General features: G+C 37.9%; 1 protein-coding gene across 6 annotated transcripts in view; it reads right to left on the bottom strand.

Moving 5' to 3' along the window:
• Window positions 1–25566, bottom strand: part of ALS2 (alsin Rho guanine nucleotide exchange factor ALS2) — a 60474-nt gene that overhangs the window by 6439 nt on the left and 28469 nt on the right. For 4 of the 6 annotated variants that reach the window (XM_044937271.1, XM_025278002.2, XM_044937279.1 and 1 more), the window contains 18 exons: window positions 24942–25124; window positions 22970–23141; window positions 20706–20886; window positions 18901–18966; window positions 15330–15492; window positions 13753–13884; window positions 13011–13139; window positions 12574–12644; window positions 12115–12181; window positions 11649–11851; window positions 11463–11528; window positions 10336–10434; window positions 9131–9295; window positions 7461–7572; window positions 7149–7226; window positions 4893–5026; window positions 3802–3969; window positions 226–343 (listed from right to left, as the gene is read on the bottom strand). In XM_044937271.1, coding sequence (XP_044793206.1) covers window positions 226–343; window positions 3802–3969; window positions 4893–5026; window positions 7149–7226; window positions 7461–7572; window positions 9131–9295; window positions 10336–10434; window positions 11463–11528; window positions 11649–11851; window positions 12115–12181; window positions 12574–12644; window positions 13011–13139; window positions 13753–13884; window positions 15330–15492; window positions 18901–18966; window positions 20706–20886; window positions 22970–23141; window positions 24942–25124 — 2307 coding nt within the window. Of the gene's footprint in view, window positions 1–225; window positions 344–3801; window positions 3970–4892; window positions 5027–7148; window positions 7227–7460; window positions 7573–9130; window positions 9296–10335; window positions 10435–11462; window positions 11529–11648; window positions 11852–12114; window positions 12182–12573; window positions 12645–13010; window positions 13140–13752; window positions 13885–15329; window positions 15493–18900; window positions 18967–20602; window positions 20887–22969; window positions 23142–24941; window positions 25125–25566 lie in introns of those variants that run through there. The other 2 variants (XM_044937276.1, XM_044937286.1) reach the window with 2 other exon arrangements.

A 25566-nucleotide genomic window follows, 5' to 3' on the forward strand; every position in this document is an offset into this window, starting at 1 on the left:
GTCCAGGATCCCCTTGAACATTTACAAAACTTATAAATTTCTACCATCATAATCAGCCAATCTTCAGGTGGAAATGTGCTCTTAGCAGTCAGAGAATGAACAAAAGACATTAAGAAAGCAAAAACAGGATATGAGTAACAATAAGCTGTGAGTACCTCTGAATGATATACTGTGTTAGCTGTATCATTAATTAACAAAACCAGTATGGTTCCGATTCTCATTTACCTTTATTAAGTATTTCTTAATGTCATCGTATTTCTCCACGGAGAAGGCACCAACATGCTGAGGAATGAATTCCAAACTCTCTAGTGTCTGAGTCTGTGAACGACTTAGTATCTCTGGACTATAAAAAGGGAAAAGAAAGCCTATCATGTATTTTAAGAAAGCAAGATAATTTTAAGTGCACATGAAGCTCTATTAAGGATGAAATGGAGCAACCATCACAGTGTTCAGACAAATGTACTTATAACTTGTAACTGTCCTGCATTAGATTTATATGTTATTCAAAATAGCACTTAATGTTACTCCATACAAACCACAATAAATTAATGAAAATGTTGTGCCAATATAAACCCTGGTGTAGAAAAATACTCTAATACTGTTGTAAAATACTGTAATGTAGTATGTGTAATAGCCTCAAGAGAAAACCGGTGACAGACTTGTCAGTGACGATAGAAATGGAATAAAGGGGAGAGGGAGAGCTAAAGAATGAAGGAAAACAAATCAAAGGGCAAAGGGTGAAATGGAAATGAGCTCAAGATGTAAGGGGATAATGCGGACACTACAACAGGTGGTGGGGTACGCACACAGTGGGTAAAGGGAAGCTTCGGATGAAGAGGTTAAGACAAAACACATACCAGTCATCAACTGAAATTTTTCGTATTGCCACTCTATCATTAGATTACAATCAATGAGAAATTAGAAACAGTGCACAATTAACATTGATACTATTTTAATAGTATCAATGAACAAAAAAGATCTTTGTGGCAGCAATGTGTTTTACACAAAAGTTCATTCATTCTCACTTCTTGGAAATACCCAACAAAAGTTAACCAAGGTTAACTGGAGGACTCAAGTCTCAGTGTCTTGGCCCAGGGGCTCTATCAAGTGAAGGCTGACCAACTACATCCCATAAGGACACATCCACAGCTTTAATCAATCCTGGGAGTTTCCATTTCTTTCACTGATACAGTAGGAGATAAAAATCATAAACTTCATGAATGAAACACTATAATCAATTCCCATTGATCCCCAATACAGGAAAAAACAAAACCAAACCTTTCTATACTGCAGGGATTAGCAAGTTCTTTAGATTCAAATGCTAATCAGTGCTTGTGGAAGTGACTGGCCAAGTTACATACAGAAATATGAAGAATGGCAGATGGAAAAGAAAAGCAGGAAAAAGAAAAAGGAAGAAAATAAGAAAAAGAAAGAAATGAAAAGTACATCTGTAATTTTTCTTTCAGCACTTCCAAATCATTGTGCCACTTCCTTTTGGCCACCAAGGTTTCTGACAACAAAGACGCAGCCATTTGAACTGAAATTGCCATATATATGCAATGCATAATTCTTCTGAAACTGCTTTCAAGATTTTTTCTTCCAATTTGAATATGACATGTCTGTGCATGGATATCTGCTTTGTTCTAGGATGGAGTTTGTTCGGCTTCTTGAATGTGCAGGTTTATGTACTGGGCTTTCACCAAACTTGGGAGTTTTCAATCACTTCTTATTCAAATATTTTTCAGCTCTGCAATTTTTCTCCTTTCCTTCTGGGATTCCAAGGATACAAATATTAGACTCTCAGGTCCTTAGAGCTCTGTTCACTTTTTTTTTTTTCACACTCTGTTGTTCAGCTTAAATAATTTCTATTAGTCTATTTTCAAGTTTACTGACTCTTCTGCTGTCATTTCCTATCTGCTACTGAGTCCACACAATGATTTTTTAAATTCTGCTTACTGTATTTTTCATTTCAAAAATTTTGATTTGGTTCTTCTTTATATCCTCTATTTCTTTGCAGGTACTTACAATTTTAACATTGCTTCAAGGATATTTATAATTGCTCATCTGAATGTTTTATAATAGCTCCTTTAAAGTTCTTGTAATATAATTCCAAAATCTAGGTTAGGGGGTCATGGATATCTGTTGATTATCTTCCCCTAAATGAGTTGAGATTTTCATGGTTCTTTGATTGCCAAGTAATTCTAGTTTATTTCCTGGACATTTTGAGTATTAAGCTATGAGATTCTGGGTCCTGTTTATATCCTATTGAGGATGTTAACATCCAAAACATAGTAAACATAGAACTGAAACTGTTGTCTTTACAAGGACCTGCTTATGAAGCTGGCCCTTGGGTGGCACCTGGGAACTAAATCCGCTATACGAATATGAAGCATTTCCTAACATAGGGTATTGTGGCGCTGCCCGTAAACTGTTAACAAAGTGATTTACGGTGAACATGTGCTTCCTTCCGGGACTGTGGGATTTTGGTAGCTGGTAGGCTTAAGATGCCTATGTGACCAGTCCCCATAAAAACCTGGGGCAGTTCATCTCTAACGGGCTTCACTGAGCAGAAATACTGTTTGTGTGGCTGCATTTTACTGCCTGGGGGAGAGTGTGCTGTGTGTGACCCCTCAGAGAAGAGGCAGAGCACAGGAAGCTTGCACATGGATTCCTCCAGACTCGGCTTGTGTCTTCTTCCCTTATGATTGGCTGTGGAGCCTTACTGTGTTGCTGGAACAACTCTTACCTGTGAGTACAACTATATGTTGAGTCATATTATGAGTCCCTCTAGTGAATCACTGAATGTGTAGGTGACCTTAGGAGTCTCTCAAACAGCTGGTATTTTTGTTTCTGCTGTCTGTCTGTGGGCTGTGGTTCCAGTGTTAGCCCAATTCCCATGGACTATGCAGCCCTGTCTGGGTCTGTTCCATGAGTACCACTCAAGTGTCAGTCTGGGACCTAGGTGGACTGCTTAGCTAATTAGAATCAAATCCACACATGAACAGGTATGGGGTGAGTCCAGGAGTTCATACACAACTTATCAGGGTTGCTTTCCAAAGTTCCTCTCTCTCCATGACCTCCCCAGCATTTTCTGATTCCCCCTGTAGGTAAGTCTTTCAGCCTGAAATTACCCACTTCCATAAAGTGGTGGGAGGACAGAGAGAGAAGCCAACATAGCAGTAAGATTTGGCCCTAACTCCTGGACCTGATGATCCATTAAGGGAGAAGAAGGGTCCACACCGTAAGGGTCCTGGCTCCTCCAAGCACTCCTGGCTGCTCCAGCTGGTGCATCGCTGTCCTGCCACAGAAGTGCCTGTAGGCTGAGGCATGAGAAAGTGGAGAAGGAGAGAGAAAACCCAGCGTTCCTCCTCCACTCTTTCTGAGCTCTAGGAGTCTCTGGCATCTTGAGCCAGAAATAGAGCGGTTTTTCTGGATCCCCACACCACAGTGTGCACTTCTAGTTTCAAGTTATACTGAGTTCAAGCTGAGGAACATGGAGGTTAAAAAACTTGTAAACTCTCCACTGGTTGGGTGGCACTTTGAATTCAGGTGTTCTCCCCCAATAATCTGCTGACATGTACTCTTCAGAGTTTTGAATAGCTCACCACGTATTCTGCCTACATTTTATATTAATAGTTGAGTTCAGTAGAAGACACAGGGAGGCGTGTTTTATCCATCCTTACCCAGAAGTACATCACTGACTTCTAAATTGTACTTAAAACCTAAATGTGGAAATCCTTAACCTACTCGCTTTAGGTTTCGTCTTCTACCAGCCTCTATGCTGGGCAGGCATCCACGCACCTGTCTCTGTGTTGGCGCCGATTGGTGGTCAGGGCCACAGCAATATTGTCCCACGCTTTCCAAACTTCCCCTTGGCCTGGGTTCTCACAGCCGAGCTGATGCCAACATTCATCAAACACGGCTTTCCACTTCTCATCAGCCGGCACCGCCAGGTTTCCAAGCTTCCTGCTAATAAGGTTATGTCAACCTTTTATTGATCACTTATTTTTGTGCAAATATCCTAAGAAACAGAAACTTTCTAGTAATATACGAACTATAAATACTCCTATGACAAAAGCTGCCGAAGTTGATAGTGGCTCTGTTGTTTAAAGACTGAATAAGAAGTGTAAAGGGATGGTTTTTAGCTACTTAGTGTTTATTAGATACTAAAGTGTATGAACTGTTAAGTATGAAGCACATCAGACTTGTCTCCTTTGCTTTCTACATTTCTACAGAATTGATTTTGAAAACCCGATTCCTGCTAAAAAGAGAAGTTTCTGTGCCTTGCATATCTCACAATGAGAACTGTAAAATACATTATGCACTGGGTTCTAAAAATACTCTTTAAGAATAAACATGCTACAGAAAGTATATCATGTTCCCAAGAAAACAAAGAATCTGAGATGCTATCAAAATAAAAAAACAAAGCAGAAGCTGGAATCAGTAAAGGAAAATAAACGTGCCAAAAACCTAGAGAAAGAACACAATACACTTAGAGACCTTGATTTTTCCCCATATATGCAGCGTATACTATTCCACTTATTGTATCTATAGGGCTGATCTTTACTTTTCAAAATCAAGTTGTGCAGGGCTTCCATTTTAAAAGGTTCTCCTTCGATCAATTTGGATACCTAATACCATTAACAGTAAGATGATTCCTGCACACAGAACTTCCGTCAGTTTAAACATTTATGCTCTGAGGCTATAATCGAAGATAAGACTATAGATTTAGCTATCTGTAGCAGTGTCAGTTTACAATTCAGGGTTATACACTACTTACAAAAACAGACTTTAAAAACTTGTTCTGCATTTGAAATATTAACCAGTTTTCACAAAAGCGAGACAACTCAAAATGTTCAATAATTAATCCATAATTAATACTCATTACTCACAAAGCTTTAGGTCGGTCTTTATCACTCTCATACAGACTAGGCTTGAAGTATGTTCCAGTGATTTTGATCCCAGATCCCCATTCTCCACTAAAATAACCTTCAATGTAATCTCCATTTGGCATAGTCAGTGTTCCCTAGGTAATGGTAGAGAAAATGTGGAATTACAAGAAGTACTTCCAGTCTTAAAAATCTAGGTGGGGGGAGGGGGGTAAAAAAAAAAAAAGAAAAAGCACTACATGGTTGGCATTTTCACTTTTAACTAGTCCCTAATCCTTAAAAAAAAGTGTATGTACATGTATGTGCAAAAAGAGTATATGAAAATAACCCATGGGTTAAAGAAAAAGAAATAACAAGAAAAATTGTTAAAATACATTGAGTTGTAAAAAATGAATACACAACTTATCTAAATTGATGCAATGCTACAAAAGCAGTGCTTAGAGGCAAATTTAAAACTGTAAATGTCTGTATTATTAAAAAAAAAAGACCTGAAATCAATATTCTAAAATTCCACCTCACAAAATTAGAAAAAAGCAAACTAAACCCAAAGCAAGAAGATACTAAATATTAGAGTAAAAATCAATGAGCAAGAAAATAAGAGATAAAAAAACAATGAAACCAAAAGTTGTTTCTTTGAAAAGATACGAAAACTTGACACACATTTAACTGGATTGACTAAGAAACAAAGACCAATACTTAACTAGATTGATCAAGGAAAAGAGAGGACATAAAATTAGAAAATCAACAGAGGATATTAAAATGCAATAAGCTATAAACAAGTAAATTCTTAAAATGTCAAAATATTTGAATATATACATTTCACCAAAGAAGACAGATGAATTCCTAGTAAGTACTTGAAGATATGCTCTATAATGAGATTATTAGTCACTAGGGAAATGTTAATTAAAACCATGAGGTTTCAGTTCACATCCACTAGAATGACAAAGAGGAAAAAAAGAAAATAAAACGTATTGGCAAATGTGTGAAGAAATTAGAATCCTTATACATTGACTATAGGAATGTAAAATGATGCAGCCACTGTGGAAGATAGTTTGGCCATTTCTTAACATGTTAAACATCAATTTTCCATAAACCCAGCAACTGTACTACTAGGTATCCACCTGAGAGAAATGAGAACACGTGTTCACACAGAAGTTTTAAGTGGAAACGGAAAACAGAAACAAACTCAGAGAGAAAACAAACCTGTGGTTTTCAAATAGGAATGGACAGGACATGGACAAATTAGTGGTATGGGATTAACAGACACAAAGTACTATGTACACAGTAGATAAGCAACAAGGATATACTGTGCAGCACAGGGAATTATACCCATTATCTTGCAATAACCTATAATAGGGGCAAAATCTGCAAAAATACTGAGTAGTCATGGTGTACACCTGAAACTAACACAATATTACAGATCAATCATATTTCAATTTCAAAAAGAAGAAAAGAAGTTGTAGTTAACTTCACTATACACAATAGCCTAAAGTTGAAAACAGTCTGAAGTTGAAAATAATCCAATGCCCATCAACTGGTGAAGGGACAAACGAAATGTGGTTTTGGGATGCTGTTCAGCAATAAAAAAGGAATAAAGTATTGCACATGCCACAATATGTAAAAATCTCACAAACATGCTAAGTGTGAGAAGCCACACAAAAGAAAACCCTTGTTGCATGATTCCAATTACATGAAAGGACCTGAAAGGGCAAATCTATAAAGTTCATCAGAGGTCATCTGGGACTGGAAGTAGAACCAGGGAATGACTATAACCGGGCAGGAGATGGTGATGGAAATGATCTCAAACTGGATCATGGTAAGAGATCAGTCCTGGGAGTTCACTGGAAGGACTGATGTTGAAGCTGAAACTCCAATACTTTAGCCACCTGATGCAAGAGCTGACTCATTGGAAAAGACCCTGATGCTGGAAAAGATTGAGGGCAGGAGGAAAAGGGGACGAAAGAGGATGAGATGGTTGGATGGCATCACTGACTCAATGGACATGGGTTTGGGTGGACTCCAGGAGTTGGTGATGGACAGGGAGGCCTGGCGTGCTGCAGTTCATGGGGTCACAAAGAGTCGGACACGACTGAGTGACTGAACTGAACTGAACTGAATGGTTGTACAACTCTGCATACGTACTAAAAAATCACTGAAATGCACACTTGAAACAGGTAAATTTTATTGGAGGTTAGCTTTTTTAAAGATCAAGAAAAAAATCAGTAAAAGATTATTAAGAGAGAGAAAGAAGTTTCCAACCTTTCCACTGAGGGTCCAGTCATCTGAAAATTCCCCTTCATAGATAGTATCATCTTCAGAAAGTAAAACCCCATTTCCCTATGTGAAGAAAAAAAACAAAAATCACAACACATAAAACATAGGGTAACTTAGGGTAACACCTAACTTAGGGTATCTGTAGCCACATCCTCCAAAGCCTTACATAATCTTAAAAAAAAAGATAAGAAAAATTGTATTAGGGAAGGTGGAACATTAATAAAAAGATGACTTAAAAATTAAGGACTAGGAGTTTTTAAAAGTCAATCGTAACTATATGCAAAACATTCCACTCACCATCATTTTATTAAGATGGAAGTTGCCTTCATAGTATAAACCAAACTGGGTAACTACTACACCATTGCCTTGGCATACATCATCTTGCCACAGTCCCATATACTTCTCACCTCTGCAGAGAAACAGAAAAAAAAATTAAAAATAGAAATTAAAAAAAAAAGGAAATGAAATTAAAAAATCAATCATGATAAGGATGAGGTAGGGAAAAAACAATGATCACATGGAAGATAACCAAGCATCACCCCTAGGTTAGTATCTGTCCCATTTCACTAATTAAAGTGTTAATGCTGTCTCCTCCAACATGGGAGAATGTGACTGCAAAACACATCCCACTCTGAGCACTGTCCTCTCAGGAACTGGTGGCTCAGATGATAAAGAATCTGCCTGCAACTCGGGAGATCTGGGTTCAAACCCTGGGTTGGGAAGATCCCCTGGAGAAGGGAATGGCTACCCACTCCTGTATTCTGGCCTGGAGAATTCCACAGACAGAGGAGCATGGTGGGCTACAGTCCATGGGGTTGCAAAGAGTCAGACACAACTGAGTGATTAACACACACATACTACCAGACACAGATCTGTATATATTTTCAGGGCTTCCTTGATAATTATAAAATATTTAATTAATGCCAGAATTCAACTCGAAACAATGTCACTCAAGAGGTGAACTTAAACCTACGCACAATTTTTCTTATCCAAAATTTATTGACTCAAATGGGGTTTATCAAAAAATAAGGCTCATTCTTCCACCTATTCAAACTCAGAGAAATCTTACTAATCTCCACTAAAAAAATCAAATGAGTACAAATTACCTGTTAAATAACCATGGATTTTAGTAACTACAGCAAAAAATTTTCAATCCCACATTATGAGAATAACATGTGTGTGCTAAGTTGCTTCAGTCGTGTCCAACTCTATGTGACCCTATGGACTACAGCTCACCAGGCTCCTCTGTCCAAGGAATTCTCCAGACAAGAATACTGGAGTGGGTTGCTATGCCCTCCTCCAGGGCACGAGATCAAACCCACGTCTCTTACGTCTCCTGCACTCGCAGGCAGGTTCTTTACCACCAGCAATACCTGGGAAGCCCCAACAATAACATGAGGGGGAGATTATATATTCAGTCTAAAAGCAAATCAGGCCAAACCAGATACAGAGGCAAAAGAACTATATTCCTCCCCAAAGTTTAGTTCATTGAATTTAACCAAGTTTGATTCCTGGGTGGCTGGCATGGTAACAAGTCAGAGGCTTGACAGGAACAACTACATAGAAAGGTGTTTAGATACTATTTCATAATCCCAAAAGGGAATTTCCACTGATCTTGCTAACTTTTTATTCCTATTATCTACTGACTGCATTAAAGGTTTCTCTTTGTATAATAGTCAGATTTGGTAGCCCCTTTGAAACATGAAAAGCTTTGTATGGGTAAAGCTTTAAGGAAAATCATACCAATGTTAATTTTTAATGATCCAGATCTTGTATAGAAGTAATCTGTTGTCTGGTTCACAACCGAATGAATAAAATGACACCTGACAACTCTGTTTTCTTATTAAAAATGTTCTCAGTATTGTCCAATTAATACACTTAGCCTTCATAAAATCATCTTTTTTTAGAGATGAATAGGAACCTTATCCTCTCAACTAAACTGTGAGAGTAGAAACAGAATACTGTACCTCGTGATATCATCAAAGACACCATATCCTGCTTTCTTATCCATTACCCACTGGCCAATGAACATACTGGGAGAAGAGGAAGTCAGCTTGCCGCTTCGCAGGAGACCATGACCATGACGCATATTATCTTGAAAACAGCCTTCAAACACTTCACCAGAGGCATAACTGTGGTTAGAAAGAATGGATAAAGATCACAAGCATACTGAATTCTGATGCTCATTTTTACAAAGTTTAGGAAATTCAAAATTATACTCATGTCTCACTGGTATTTGTTTATTTATATGGCTATTTTTCACCATCAAAAATCTCACTTTTGAATGACTGAGTTTAAGAAGCTGAAGATATTATAGGGGGAATTTTATGCTAACATGGGGGAAAATGTGTCCCTTATGGGAAAATGAAATAATGGGTAATCTCTGGAAGAATGACAGGTTTTATCCATACTACTACTACTACTACTAAGTCGCTTCAGTCGTGTCCAACCCTGTGTGACCCCAGAGACGGCAGCAGCCCACCAGGCTCCCCTGTCCCTAGGATTCTCCAGGCAAGAACACTGGAGTGGGTTGCCATTTCCTTCTCCAATGCATGAAAGTGAAAAGTGAAAGCGAAGTCGCTCAGTCGTGTCCGACTCTTCACGACCCCATGGACTGCAGCCCACCAGGCTCCTCCATCCATGGGATTTTCCAGGCAAGAGCACTGGAGTGGGGTGCCATTGCCTTCTCCTTATCCATACTAGAGCTATGCAATAAATATCAGATAAATTCACAAGCAAGATATCTAGGAGATTCTATGAGAAAGTTATGGTTTACAATGATTTTACAGTTTTAAGAACTAATGAATAAGCTAGTATCTTCATCCTGTGATAGATGAGAGGCTGATATTTAAAAGAAGAGTCAACACATTTTCAGTCATTAAGGATAAGTAAAATTTACTGCTTGGAAACAGAAAATTCAGGTTTACATGATTTTTCTTTTAAATTTATTTTTAATTGGAAGATAATGGCTTCACAATATTGTGTTGGCTTCTGCCATACAACAATGTAAACCAGCCCTAAGTATACATACATGTCCTCCCTCTTGAAACTCCTTCCCACCTCCCACCCCATCCCACCCCTCTACGTTGTCATAGAGTACTGCTGTGAGCTCCCTGTGTTAAACAGCAACTTCTCATTAGCAACCAGTCAGCAACCTTTCCAATGCTATTACCTATAGACTCCTTGACCACACATTTTTCCTTCTTTCCAATGGCCCACATAATGGTCTTCTTTGTTCAGTGCTTTGTTTGGGATTCTATATTCTCCGTATCTGCCAAGGAAAATAAAAACATTTTAAGATGCATATATGACATACTCACTTTTGGTATGAATATGTCGGTAAATATAATAAGAACAGAGAAAAGATCTACCTAGAAGAGTAAATGGGTTATTGGTTTACGTGGTTTTCTATTACCTAAGCTATTTGGCAAGTCTTAGAAGAATGGGACATCAACATCATTACAGAGTAATTAGGTGTTTTATCCCAAGTCCAGTGAAAAACAGAAAATCTGTGTCCTAGGCCTATTTTTGCCCCTAATCAGCTGCATCAGCTTGGGTAAGTCTAGGTACCCAGCTCCCTCATCTATGTAACAAGGCAGGTAAATCAAGAGTATCTCAAGTCTCTTCTCATTCTGAAATTCTATGAAACAGAGATTAAAAGACATCAAAATTATATAAAATTAATTATAAAAATTATAAAATTATATTATCACACACACAAAAATAACCTACCCAATTTATATAATAATCTTTTTATATAGTAAAATAAATTAGTTCTCTAACATGAAACAAAACACTTCATTGCCATACATTTATCACGTAAACACATTTATAGTTTTAGAAAACTTGACTTGTTTATATAAAAATAACATCATCTGAATATCATTAAGATAAATATAATTTAGAAGATTTCCCCTTCAACAGATCACAGAAATTAAAGATGAATTAAAATTACTGAAGGGAAAATTTCCTTTGTGTAAAGGGGGCACTTGATCTCAACAGTCTCAACATCAACATTACCCAAGGTTCTCAGTCCTTACAACTGAGAAATGGATAGAAAAAACAGTCCTATGTCAACAGATAGAAGCTGTGTAATTTAAGGTCATCAGCTGTCAAAGCAAATGATTCATTCTAGGTAAAACAAGGCTGCAGCCTGGATTCCTAGCTCTCTTCATGTTCATACCTGTACATAAGTCCTAATCCATTTCCAAAAACATAAAACAAAATTCTACTGTCTTGAAAATAACTGTGAGCACAAAATAACGCACTTTAAGACACTTATGTTCACAATGTCCTTACCCATCTTCCAAGCCATTCCTGAACATGCCAGAATACATCTTTCCATCTGGCCACTTCAAAACCCCTCTGGAAATGCATAAGCAAAGAATAATACATGTCAATTAAAGTTTCTGATAATCAGTACTTTTTCAGTAGTTAGACTACCATCCTGACTCCAGACATAAATCAAATCATGAACATGCTAACCTGCCATGAGGCTTCCCTGAAAGCCAGCGTCCATCATAGGTTGCATCCTTTAGGCGAGGATCCTTGTAGAAAGTGTATTTGGCACTGCGTGAAATTGGTGGTTCCTGCCTCTGAATACTGCTGCCACTTCCATAAGGTGGAAGATCAGACAGCCCCCTCAAAGCCTGATCCACAGCTTGGCTTATAGCCCGGAGCCACTTTGTCTAAGAGCAAAAAGTACATGCCACTAAGCTTAAGGCAACAACTCATCAAGCATTGCTTTAAATCTTGATAGCTTTCCTTACTGTGGAAATTTCATCTGACTCCTAACACTCTCTTTATTAAGTAATATTGATTGGCTCTTAAAATTGATTGCTTTATGTTTAAAATTCATTGCAAACAAGAACAATTTGTATTTCTTCCTCACTACCATAAGAGACAGAAAACAGTCAGGCCAAAGATGGAAAGAAAATACCATAAGACTAACCTTTTCCTGGGGTGTTGATGAAATGAGAGTGAACTGCTCCTCGGGTGTAGTTATCTTTAAGCCATTCCTAAAATGTGCACAAGGATAAAGGCCAGTAGGTATGACAACCTGTCATTATAACATCAATCCTCAAATATGAAAAGCAACTTGTTTATTTCAAGAGGATCAGAAGTCAATCAGATGTAAACGCAGTCTTGCCCTGGGTTTGGTTCCCATAGTGGAAAAAGGACACAGTTTCTTTGCTCTGGGTTAAACAATGGAGATGTAAGCAGTGTAGAAGCCCTTCCAACACTCATCATGTTGGCTCTTCATGATCTTCCCACTAGGCCACTTACTATCTATGTGTTGGGATGGTGAGTACTCTTGTACACAATAGGGAGGCCTCTTGAGCTTTCATTTGTCTAAGGAAGCAACCTGGGTAAGTAACACAAGAAGGGAATGAGGTAGGGGGACACTTACACACCACCAGCTTCTTCAGAAAGTGGCTCAGCCCACAGTGTGGCCAAAGGGAAAACATGGTGTGTGGAGAACTGAAACAAAGAATATGGAGACACGTCTGAGAAGGCCGATGTGGGCCCTGAAGATGCTGCTGCAGAACCCCTTTCAAGTGGTTAAGTCCACCTCAGCCACATCCCCATAACACAGCCAACCCCAGTGGTCTCGCCATGTTTGCAGCTATGGACCCCTTCACACGGCTGACACTCATTTTCAATTTGGAAACTAAAACAGCTCCTGGAAGTCTAGCCTGTGCCACCAAGCAAGCTAAACATTCTCTTTCACTCAAGTGTTTCAGTAAAATCACAACAGTTTGTAAAATAAACTGATGGTACGATTAATTAAATACACATAGTACTGCCCCTTCCATGGCCTCTTTTGAGGTGAGGAATCTAACCTACCTGGGCATGGACTAGGGCATCATTAAAGAGAATGAACCAGTTCACAGAAAACCTCCCAGCGTGCTGCAGGGACAGGGCCCGGTTGCTGCTCTCACACAGCAACCGACGCTCGGGCTTCCGCAAGGAATCCTGGGATTGAAAACAAATACAAAATCAAAGTATCAAAATTATTTTATGCAAGGAGAAAAAGAAAAAAAAATACAAATTACATTTAGGAGAATTTGCTGGTCATAGCTTAGCTTGGTGTTAATAAACTTAAATTCAGATGGGACCCAAACATTTCATAAAAGCAGAGCTCAAAGGAAAATAAAAAAGACAGGAAAGTGGCTCAGTTGGTAAATCTGCCTGCTATGCAGGAAACCCGAGTTCGATTCCAGGGTCAGGGAGATCCCCTAGAGAAGGAAATGGCAACCTACTCCAGTACCTTTGCCTGGAGAATTTCACAGAGGAGCCAGGTAAGCTACAGTCATGGGATTGCAAAGAGTTGGACATGACTATGCTACTAACTTTCACTTTCAGGAACAAACAAACAAAAGAAGAAGAGACATATTCAGAAAAGATTCCCAGCGATGAGGGAAGGTGCTGATACTCAGAACCCCCATGGCTGTGGTCCTTAGATCACCCTTAGAAAAGGGGTCACTACAGCACCATTACCGTAAACAAGTGAGGAGTCAAGAAAATCATGGCAGCTATTACAGCTATGCCTGCTGTCTGTGGGGTAAGGACCACTGGCATGGTTTACCGTCATTTTTCCAGGAAAGGTCTTCCAGAAACTCAGTGTGTATTCTGCTTCCTTCCTTTTCCTGCCGAGATGGAGAGCAAGTGACTCATAACAAGAGCTGGAATCCTGCAGCTTCTGGTATTCTGGAGATGTCTAGAGGCCAATAATTAAGGGGGGGGGGGGGTAACGGATATATAACAATAGTCCAGAATTTGTAGACTCATTGTGGTTTAGATAGGTAGTAATAAATTTAGGGAAGGAAGCCAGCCTAAGAAAAGACATGGTACACTAAAGGGAACTGAGAAAAAAGAAGACTGTCTCCAGAAAATTCTACTACATACAGCTACACATGTATCACATACAAGTACATATGGAATAGGTGAAGAACTCAAGAGGGAAAAGAAACAAACACTGGTAGTTATCAGTAAGGAGAAAAGCAGAGAACTCAGGATAGGAGAGGAATTATCAATGGTTTTGGTCTCAGGATCCCTCTATTTTGCTTCTGTGGGCTATATCTCTTGATATTTGTCATATTGGAAAATAAAGTTTAAAAAATTTTAAATCTTTATTAATTCAAATATAACAATTTTTAATGAAAATTAAAATTTTCAAAACAAAAAAATGTTTCATATGAAAAGCGGCACTGTTCCACATTTTTTCAAATCTCTTTATTATGTGAGTTAAAAGATGATGGCCGGATTTTCATATCTGCCACTGCATTTAATCTGTTGAGATTGTTTAGTTCAAACAAATGAAGAAAATCTTGCTTTATACAGTTGGAAATACAGCTGAAATTAGATCAGTTTGGGGTAACACCAAAACCAGACAAAAGAAAAGACCTACAAGACCACGATAGGATCAAATATAAAAAGACCACATAAATTCCTAGATCATTCTGAAGACAACATCTGTCCTAAATGAGGACCCCAAGATATAAAAAATTCTAAACTGTAAGAAACCCTAGAATCATTATGGTTTCTCTAGAGCCCTTCAGAATGGAAACTAAAACAACACATTTCAGTACAAGTTCAAAAATGACTGTCTTAGGATCAGCTTTAATATACACTCATATCCTAGAGTGATGCTAATTATCTAGGACTTCACCTAACTAATTTTATACAGAAAGTGATCTAGTTAACATTTGAGAAAATCCTATAACACTGCTGATTTTTCACAGCATATGTCAAAGTGACCCAAATACCTGGCATTAAGTCTACCATGAATCCAGGCCAGGTGCTACTGCCACACTGCCTTAGAAGGGTGTGTCATTACAGGCAGGGTTTTAAACAGCTCTGTTTAACATGTAACTTGTACTCAGTATGTACTCAAAGTTGGACAACTACTGAATGAGTAGCAAAACTGGGTCTCAGCTTTAGACTGACATAAAATGAATAAAATTAATCTTGTCAAGGCCCTGAAAGGAAATTGAATCCATAGCAAAGAACACTAGATAAACCTACAGTCATACCTTCCTCTTTCATTTCCCTGAAGAAAAATAAATTTAATGGCGTTCCAGATCTTGGGGTAGAATAATTCAAACAAAAAACTATGATCCTTGGCTTCCCAAGTGTCCACAACAGATATATATGTGAGCTTACCACTTCAAAACAAGTAGCAAGTTTTAGCAAAACTTTTGCATAACTATGAAGCCGTCTGATTGGCAAGAAAAACAGAGTATTCAAAATTTCCATCAACTGGGTGTTTTCATCATCCACTTCTGATAAATCTTGCAACAGTTCCTGGTTTTTATTCAGGAAATCACTGAAGGTAGAGACAAAAAGGGATTCAGTTAATCATTTTGACATTGACAATATGCATGATATAAACAGAAGTATTTCACCACATACTACTTTCATCAAAATGTACATTTTTAGGTGCTATGAGAGAAAGTAACAGACTATTAATACAATGAAATAAACATGATGTAATTAAAATAATTTCCCTGCCTATAAATATGGGATTTTTGAGTATGAAAAGTAGTGAATGGTAGCAACAGAAACACTGTAATAGATATGGTGCATCACAGACTTGTGCCTAAAGTTCTAGGAAGTGAATCATACATCCCACAGTTACAGGGAATAACAGGAGACAAGCTGACACAGTTACCTGTTAATTTCCAAGTAGGAAGTCACAGCAATAAATGGCAAAACCAACTGTTCTAAACACTTGTGCTAAACATAAATACTGGAAGAAAAACAAAGTTCTTTGCTCTAACAAAATTGGCATGGAATACTAAATACTGCTAATTTCTTTTTTTTCAATTTGTGATCATCTAATAAGAGTTTATTACAAAGGCGTATTAAAAGGTGGCCAGTACTACAATTAACAGCAAACAGTAAAGCAAATTATATGTGTGGATTTTAATGCTGAGATCATTGAAAAAACATTTCAAAGTGAAACCAATATTTACTTTTTATATTCAATTATGAAGTGAAGTCACTCAGTCGTGTCCAGCTTTTTGCGACCCCATGGACTATATAGTCCATGGAATTCTCCAGGCCAGAATACTGGAGTGGGTAGCCTTTCCTTTCTCCAGGGGATCTTCCCAACCCAGGGATCAAACCCATGTCTCCTGCATTGCAGGCAGATTCTTTACCAGCTGAGCCACAAGAGAAGCCCATGTGTGTGCTCAGTTGCTCAGTCGTTTCCAACTCTTTATGGCCCCATGGGCTGTAACCCACCAGGCTCCTCTGTCCATGGAATTTTCCAGGCAAGAATACTAGAGTGGGTTGCTCTAGTATTCCAGGGGATCTTCCCGATCCACAGATCAAACCCACGTCTTTTGAGTGTACTGTATTGGCAGGAGGACTTTTTTATCACTAGCGGCTTCCCAGGCGGCTTCCCAGGTGGCACTAGTGATAAAAAAATCCTCTTGCCAATACTGTAGACTCAAAAGACGTGGGTTTGATCTCTGGATGGGGAAGATCCCCTGGAATAGGAAATGGCAACCCGCTCTAGTATTCTTGCCTGGAAAATTCCATGGACAGAGGAACCTGGCCGGTTACAGCCCATGGGGCCACAAAGAGTTGGAAACGAATGAACAACTGAGCACACACAATGTAAGTTCATGATTAAAATTTTACTGCAAATTTTAAGGCTGGTCAGTAACCCATTGAGATTATCCACACCACACTAAAACACTTAAAAGATCTGTAAAGAAGTAAGAGGGCTTCCTTTGTGGCTCAGCTGGTAAACAATCTGCCTGCAGTGCAGAAGACCTGGGTTCGATTCCTGGGTTGGGAAGATCCCCTGGAGAAGGGAAAGGCAGCTCAGACGGTAAAGTGTCTGCCTACAATGCAGGAGGCCTGGGTTCGATCCCTGGGTTGGGAAAATCCCCTGGAGAAGGAAATGGCAACCCACTCCAGTACCCTTGCCTGGAAAATCTCACAGACAGAGGAGCCTGGTAGGCTACAGTCCATGGGGTCACAAAGAGTCGGACATGACTGAGTGACTTCACTTTCACCCACTCCAGTATTCTGGCCTGGAGAACTGCACGGATTGTATAGTCCATGAGTCGGTGGAACAGAATAATAATCATTATCTTCCACTTAATGAACAATAATTATGTGCCAAGTACTGCCCTCACTGCTTTGTAAGCATGATACTATAACTTTTAGCTACAAGGCTTCAAAAACAAAACAATGTCACACAAGGCTATACAACAAAAATGAGTAATTTTAGAATCCCTTGGAGAACTATGGAATAAAGAGATGTTTAACTCAGAAATTATAAAATATTATCTTGGAAAGATGGAGAAATATGTAATAATTTCCAGGAACCCATAAGTTCAATGGCACAAACTGGACTGCTATATAATGTAATTAAGAGATCTTGGAGAGTATGCTACAGGGAACACGGCCCAGATTTTTGTTTATATTTGGCTTGTTGGATGGTCCTACTTACTCCTCCATGTTCTGCTGGGGAAACTCTCTTAACCCTACATAAGTATTCTGCTTTGACCAGCTCCTGAGAGATGGAGGTGGTACATGGTGAACACATAATCCCTCCGCCCACATTTCTGCTGGATGCCCAGTACTAGACCAGGAATATTCCAACTCTTGTGAACCTTATTATTTTTCTGAACTCACTGAAGTACTTGCCTATAAATTTTCCCAAAAGGAGCCCTAGTATGCTCTCAGAAAACCTGAACTACTCTGTTTAGCATATTTTCTCTTGGGAGTTTTTAATCCAATAAGTGGCAATATTGCTCTTTCTTTATATGATTAGGTTTGCACTTGTTACCCCAAAAATAAACATATTAAAGGTAGAAACAACCCAAGTGTCTGTCAACAGATGAATGGACAATCAAAATGTGGTATATTCCTAAAATGGAATATTATTCAGACACACAATGAGATGAAATTTTGATATATGGTATCAGATGGATGGACTTTGAAAAATCATCCTTAGGGAGATAAGCCAGACACAGAAAGACAACTACTGTATGATTCCACTTATGTGAGGTACCTAGAGCAGGGAAATTCAGAGAGACAGGAAATAGAATAGAGATTACCAGAGGCTGGTGGAGGAGGGGAAGTCATTTTTAATTGGTACAGAATTTTTGTTGGGGATGATAAAAAGTTTGGTGTGTAGACAGTGGCTTATACAACATGTGAATGTACCTGATGCCGCAGAAATTATACCCTTAGGAATGGTTAAAATGATAAATATTATGTATATTTTACTATAATATTAAAAAAAAAACTTTATGAAGATCAAACTACCAGGCTAGTCTGAGGTGAATGTCTAAGTGATAAACCAGCTGAGTGAGGAAAACGTGGGCAGGGTCACTACCTGCCTGTGGGCCCACTAGTATGTTCTAGAGATTCTCAAATGGTTCTTTTTAAATGAATATCTTAAAATTCTGATCTTGTAAACAGAAGTTTAAAAAGAAGTTATTACTGCCTTTATGTAAAACCATGGGATTCATGAACCACCACTTCAGAAAGGCTGCCCAAATCCAAATTTAACATCTGCTGCCATAGCTCAGAGTCACCCAGAGTTCATTAATTGCTTTCTACCCATCCAGGCTCTAGCAAGAGGCTTTCACTTATGTTATTGTGAACTCGACTCTGAAATACTAGCTCTTCCGAGGCACTCAAAAACACAGACTGCTATAAAACAGGTTCTTTGGTTGTTAGAATAACTGGAAACTATGTATTTGCTTACATGGCAGGTTTAGCAAGAAGCTGGAATCCTCCCATAACCAGGAAATTTGTAATAGATGTGCAATACCTTGAGCAAAAAAGAAAACACACAGATATTAGTGTAAAAGTAAATTTGCTCTTCAGAGTTTTGAACAAGCATCTGGAATAAACACTTCTGGTATCTCATGAGTGAGTTTCACTTCAGAACTTTGTGATGTTAATAATCATGAACTACGTAGGGCATATTACGTGATCATTACAACAATCAGGAGTAAAAGGCCATTTTAGTAAAAATGTTAATAGGAATTTTTTAAACACTTTAAAAAACACTTTAAGCTATGCAGAAGATGCTAGAAGTATCTTTATTAGGTATGTTTTACTTTGGTAATTTAACAAATGTGAGAAAATACGATTTAAGTTGTTGGATTTTAAAAAAATTTTCTCTAATCTTCACTTTAAGTTTTCCAATTAAGTCTTCAGAAATAAACAATAGGGAAGGTAAGAATGTATGTTTAAAAGAGCTTAAGCGAAAAAGTGTTAGAAAGTGTTGGTAAAGTACTGATCTACAGTTAAAGAGGAAGTCATGACATACTGCTTTGCACCACATACATTTCTTCCACACTCCTGGGCCGGCAAATAAAATCAACTGACTTTGTCAAAGACGACAAATTCCTACTAAAAACACCCCAAGGTACTGAACACTTAAAAATAGTTACAATGGTAAATTTTATGTGTATTTTACCACAATTATAAATAATTTTTAAAATTCATACACAAATCAAGTTTACCTGCCCAGTCTATATGAATACATTTTAAAAACCCAAGGAATCAAAATAGAAGCATTTCCAAGCATAAGTCCTGAAGTATTACAGCAGAAAAAGAGAAATACACATGAGATCTATACAAGTCAAAACAAAAAATTTATACCAATAAAAGCTGAAACCTTCACACATAAAAAATCTAGTTTAAAAAAGTAAATTCATATCAAATTATGCTACTTTTTATGTCCGAAAGAAGATGAGTTAAAAGACTCTAACGAGGGTAATTCCTCCCAGACAACAGCCAACAGCTTCAAATATACTCAGTTTTGCTTAGATCTGCACATTTATGCCTAAGTCTGTAAGGAAATACACTAAGATTATTAACAATGGCTGTTTCTGATAGAAGGATTATGAGTGACTTTAAAATCAATACTTCAGATCAATAGCATAACCTAATACACATTAACACTTAAATTATGCCTCACATCACAATGCCAAAATGAAAATGAAAAATGCAAAAGAAAAAGTGAGAAATACTGACTATTTCAAATACAGTTGGGATATTTTACTTGAAAAACATGAAAAGAACCTTGGATCACTATCCTAGGTTTTATTACAGTAAGATCTTTATTTTTAAACCCTCCTTTACACAACAGTGAAAAGCAGGCATTGGAAGAGCTCCATATTTACAATCATTAGTTGATCTTAAAATAATCTGTTTACTTATTTCTTCAAATTTTAGTATAATTTATTTAAGTACAAAATTGTTCTCTAAAGAGCCATCTTTATTATGGTAAATTTTGAAAATTAAGAATACTATCATTCTGCTAGAATGCAGAAGGAAATTTGAGAATGCATTATTTCTTCTTAAAATTTTCCCCTCTTAGAGCAAACTAAAATTGTAGTGACGTGGAGCTATATAGTTGTCTTAAGATTAAAGCACTGCTTTGCAATTTCTATTACCTTATAGAACTCTCCCTAATCTAGTCTCTTCTGATTAAGGAACTGTTCTCCTTGGCAGAATAACCCTGCAGAGACTGAACATGACACGGGACTGGATACTTGCTCTGTATAACTATCCAAGAAGAGACTTGCATGCTTCAGGATGACCAAACTCCTGGCTTCCTTTATCCCCTGAAGGAAGCTGCTCAGTGAGGTTCCATGCTGACCAATTAGGTAACACAGCTTGCTGAATCGGCTTGCCACTTCCTGCAACAGCTGGACTGTATTTGCAGTGCCCAGATTTTCTGGAACAAAACGATGATGATGATGACATAACCTAAAGACTCATTATATAAATACTTTCTTATGATCAAGATAATGAATTTTCCTTTACTAAAAATTCTTAACATGTTGAAATGGACTCTCAACTATGGAACCCAAATACTTTATGGATCCCAAATAATCACAGTGCTTAACATGCAGAGATCAGTGTCCAGTCATTTCAAGAACTTGTTAAAAATATTCATGGGACCCCTACAGATTCTGACTCAGCAGACAAGAGTTTAGACACCAGGATGGATATTTTTTTAAAGCACTTTCCAGGTAATTCCAAAGACCAGACAGTATTTGATAACCACTGTGCAAATCCAACTCTCTTCTCATCTTGAAGTCATCTAAGGCCAAGGGAAAGGAAGTGAAATATCTACCTTTATACAACTGGTTAGTAACAGCCAGGAATTAAACTCACTTCTATAGCTATACCTTTGTCAACATTTCCCACTTTTACACTGACTTCAGCTCTGCTTGCCCCCTGGATAAGCCCTGTTCTTCCATGCAAAGAAAAAGATTCCAAAAAGATTGCCTTTGATTGGGATTAAGACTGACTTAGACTGCCTTGGTTACTCTTAACTTTATAAAAGACATCAGGAGATTACTACTTTTTCCCAGTCCAAAATACCCAATTTGCAGGACTTCTAAGTTAGAAGTGAGGCTGATGAACAGACCACATGAAACCAATATAGAAATCAGGAATCAGAACAGGAAAAGGGTAGGTTTCACTTTCTTTTCAGAGCAATCCAGGAAGCTTCCAGCTTGGACTGCTTCCTATCTCTTGCCAAAGTACTAGGAAGCTGGGCCCACCCACTGGAGGAGTATTTATAGAACAGGAACTCAACATTTAAAAAAGCAAAACATGTTAAAAACAAAAACAAATGCTGTCTCCAGCTTATATAGGGACTGAATTCAGAAAGACTGTAAGTTAGTTGTTTGAAAAATAGATGTTTTCCCATTAAAAACAATGGACTGACCTACACAAGCCAGTCACCCTAATGTGGAAAAGTGATGCATGAACAGGGCACAATTTAAGTACTAGAGTACTGGTCTGAATTCTGTGGCCTCACAGGGGGTCGAGTTCAGGTGAATGAAAGAGAAAAAAGGTCCTTTCCATTTTCTGAGAGTAGGGTCAAACCTACAAAAGCTTTTGACTAGGGGAAGTTAATCTTTAATAGCCCACCCACCCATCTCCATTCTGCATTCCTTTATAACCTCCTGGAGATCCCAGTATTCTATTTCTGGACAGTAGCACCCCATCGAGAACCACTGTAATCTATTTTCTCCATATTATCTCCTTACCTTCAATCCCTGTTGTCACTGATTACAGCTAAGGGATAAGATTTAATCAATTTCTGCTAATGTGGGGGGGTAAGATCTTTAACATTCTTACAGTTATTCACATTTTGAGATATTACTTGTAAATCCAAATGAAGTTCTACTTGATAAAATTCTAAGAAGCAGAACAAAGAAAATGAAAATCTGGAGTAGTATATAAGCTATCTTGGGGCTTGCCTGGTGGCCTAGATGGTAAAGAATCTGCCTGCAATGCAGGAGACCGGGTTTGACCTCTGGGACCAGAAGATCCCCTGGAGAAGTGAATGGCAACCCATTCCAGTATTCTTGCCTGGAGAATTCCATGGACAGAGGAGTCCAGCGGGTCCACGGGGGTCTCAAAGAGTCGGACATGACTGAGTGACTAACACTTTCACTTTACACTTTTAAGGTATCTTAGAACTAGTGCAGCTAGAAGTGTTGTTTAGAAGTTTGACTCCTAGGATCAACTTTTCCACAGTTGCTCTGCTTCTCTGCCATGGATCTTATGAAAGCTCCATGTTTCTACTTCCGTAAGTAACAGGAGCTCTGGGGGTGCCAGGACAGGGGAGCTAGGCTACCAGCAAAGAGGAAATGGCTTGTAAGCTGTTGACCACGTGGGCACAAAAGAAGAGACTGGAAAGAAAGGAGCAGAGTACAACTCAAACAAAAAGTTTTCTTTATTTGTGATATAGGAAGAAGAGGTAAAATAAGACTCCTGATAATTGACTGGCTGGTACTTACCTAAACCAAGAAGAGGCCTGAGAATCTGGGACTTGATATCACTTAGTTTTGAATAGAAGCGTCTTTCAGTAGTAGCCAACTCATGGAGACTGGCAATATACCCCATAATGTTTTTGTCCACCAAGGCTAGATAACTGTCTTTTCCTGCTGTCACTCTGCTTATATACCCAAGCTAAAACAGGAGAAGAAAGAGATTAAAGATAAAATCTAATTTACTAGCAGTAATTTGGGCACTAAAGTTAGTTCATAACAGCTGGTGAGAGCCAACAGCTAACTACGCAAGAATTCTGCAGCAAGTTGGTTATTAAATCATTAATAGTTTGAAAGTGGCAATAGTGAAATTTACCAAAAAAAAAAACAAAACAAAACTGGAAAACATTACAAATCAGAGCTTTTGAGTTTACTTTTTAGGGCTGGTTTACCAGTATACTGTTGTTATATACATATAACACAATCTATATATAACTATAAACATCTATAGTATTATTTATTGCCACAATACCTTTTATTTCACTTTACACATAGTTAGAACCATAAATACTCTAAATATACAAAGATACAAATGATACAAATATATGTCTCAGGACTTCTTTTTGCATGAAACAGATGAGAGCAGAGACCATCTCTATGCTGTATGTCAAAATATCAAGGATCTAGGAGCTATATTTTAAAAGCACAACAGATATATGGCAAAACCAATACAATACTGTAAAGTAATTAGCCTCCAATTAAAATAAATAAATTTATATTTAAAAAATACATATGCAACAAGCAAAAAAAAAAAGTACAACAGAAAGAGATTTTCTTTAAAAGTGAACTTTGTCATTTATTCATGATAGCACTGAACAAAAATATGTGACGTCTTTGTCACATATCCCTATTAAACTAGGCAACCAAGCTGCAGGCTCAATATACTATTAAGAGCCCATGGTAACTAAAGACACAGATTGAGCCTCATCGCTTTCATCAGCCCATTTCATCCTTTACCTGGACTGTGGAATCTTTAATGAGGAATGTGGAGTCAGGGCCAAGAACTACGAAGAGTCAATTAATATGTCTGGAATAACAGGCTATATACAGGTCAAGAGTCAAATATTGGCCAGTGTTACCTTTAGCAAGAAAGATCTTGCCCTTATATACAGCTACAATTGCATAGTTAGCCAGAAAAACAAAGGATTAAAAAAAAAAAACAATCCATAGGATATATTATTCAGTAAGAATAAGAAACCCAGAATGCACAAGCTTTGAAGGTTAATTTCCTTGCAATGTTGTGAGGAAAAAGAAAACCAGAAACAGACCAATGGTATTAAGTTTAAGAAAAAGAGGTAAGCAGTAGGAAAGCAAATAAATTCAGATCAACAAAGGAAAAATAAGTTAACAGTAGTAAACAAAAGAAAAAGCTAAGAGAAGAGGGGAAGTGATGGAAAACAGCATGGTTGGTGGCCTGTCAGGTCTGCCACAAGCCCACCTCAGGCCCCTGCAATTTTCACTTTCTACTAACAGTTAAAAATCTGTTACTCAATTTCTATTCTGATTCGTTTCTGAGGACTCCATTAACACAGTCAGAAAACTTTGCTGCGAAATAAATATTTTCAACATTCCTATGTGAGGGTGTTACATCAACAATCATTTATAAAAGCATTTACTTCAACAAATATTTATGAAATATACATAAATAGAGTTATAAATGAGAGAGCCTAAAAATCCCTACTCTAATGAATTTTATAGTTAAGGAGGACAGACAATAAACAAAATAAGTAAACTCTACAGAGGATGAGATGATGATATGCACTGTGGAGAGAAATAAGGCAGGAAAAGGAGATGAGGAGTGAAGGGGGATGGGAAGCGGCTTACAATTTTAAATATATTAGTCAGGGATACTTAATAATAGGCATACATACAAACAGCAACAGAAACAAAATACTTCTCATGTGTTACGGAATGTGGGCCTTAGGATCTAATTCCTGTTCACCTTACTACAGGAGAGGAGGACTGGCATCTTAGTACCACTGTGATTCTCTGGAAGGTTGTCACCTTCTGTCGGGTCCTGCCGGCCACTGTAACATAATCCAGGCTGGAAGTCTTCGGTATCCACTAAAAACAGGGAATAATCCTGGCCTGCAGCCACACTCCAGACTCCATTTTCACTGTTCACCTGCAATGACAGGAAGACATGTCTATCTGAGATGAAGGAATCAGATGCAACTCCAAGTCCATGATAACTAGAATGTTAGGTTACCTGAACAAGTGGAATAAAAGTCACGTCTCAGAGGGCAAAACTCACCCAGAAACATACCCAAACAACTGCAGGAGTGAAAAGGAACCCTATTCAGCCAGTAAATGTAGAACTGGATTGTTCTATAAAAAACTGAAAAATTGGAATTCAAAAATAAAAAAACCATACATTTGATATTTTAATTGTTATTTTTGGAAGCTGTCATAGGACTTAGCTTGTACTATAATCAAAGACCCAAAAACTTCTAGAGCCCTATTCTACAGCTAGGACACACCTTTGTCCATTCATATTCTGCTATGTAAACAAAAATCAATGTAAAAAGAAAACCTAACTAGGCTAAATTCCATTCTGGCCAACTAAA

The sequence above is a fragment of the Bubalus bubalis genome, chromosome 2, assembly GCF_019923935.1.
Source record: "Bubalus bubalis isolate 160015118507 breed Murrah chromosome 2, NDDB_SH_1, whole genome shotgun sequence".
NCBI lineage: Eukaryota > Metazoa > Chordata > Mammalia > Artiodactyla > Bovidae > Bubalus > Bubalus bubalis.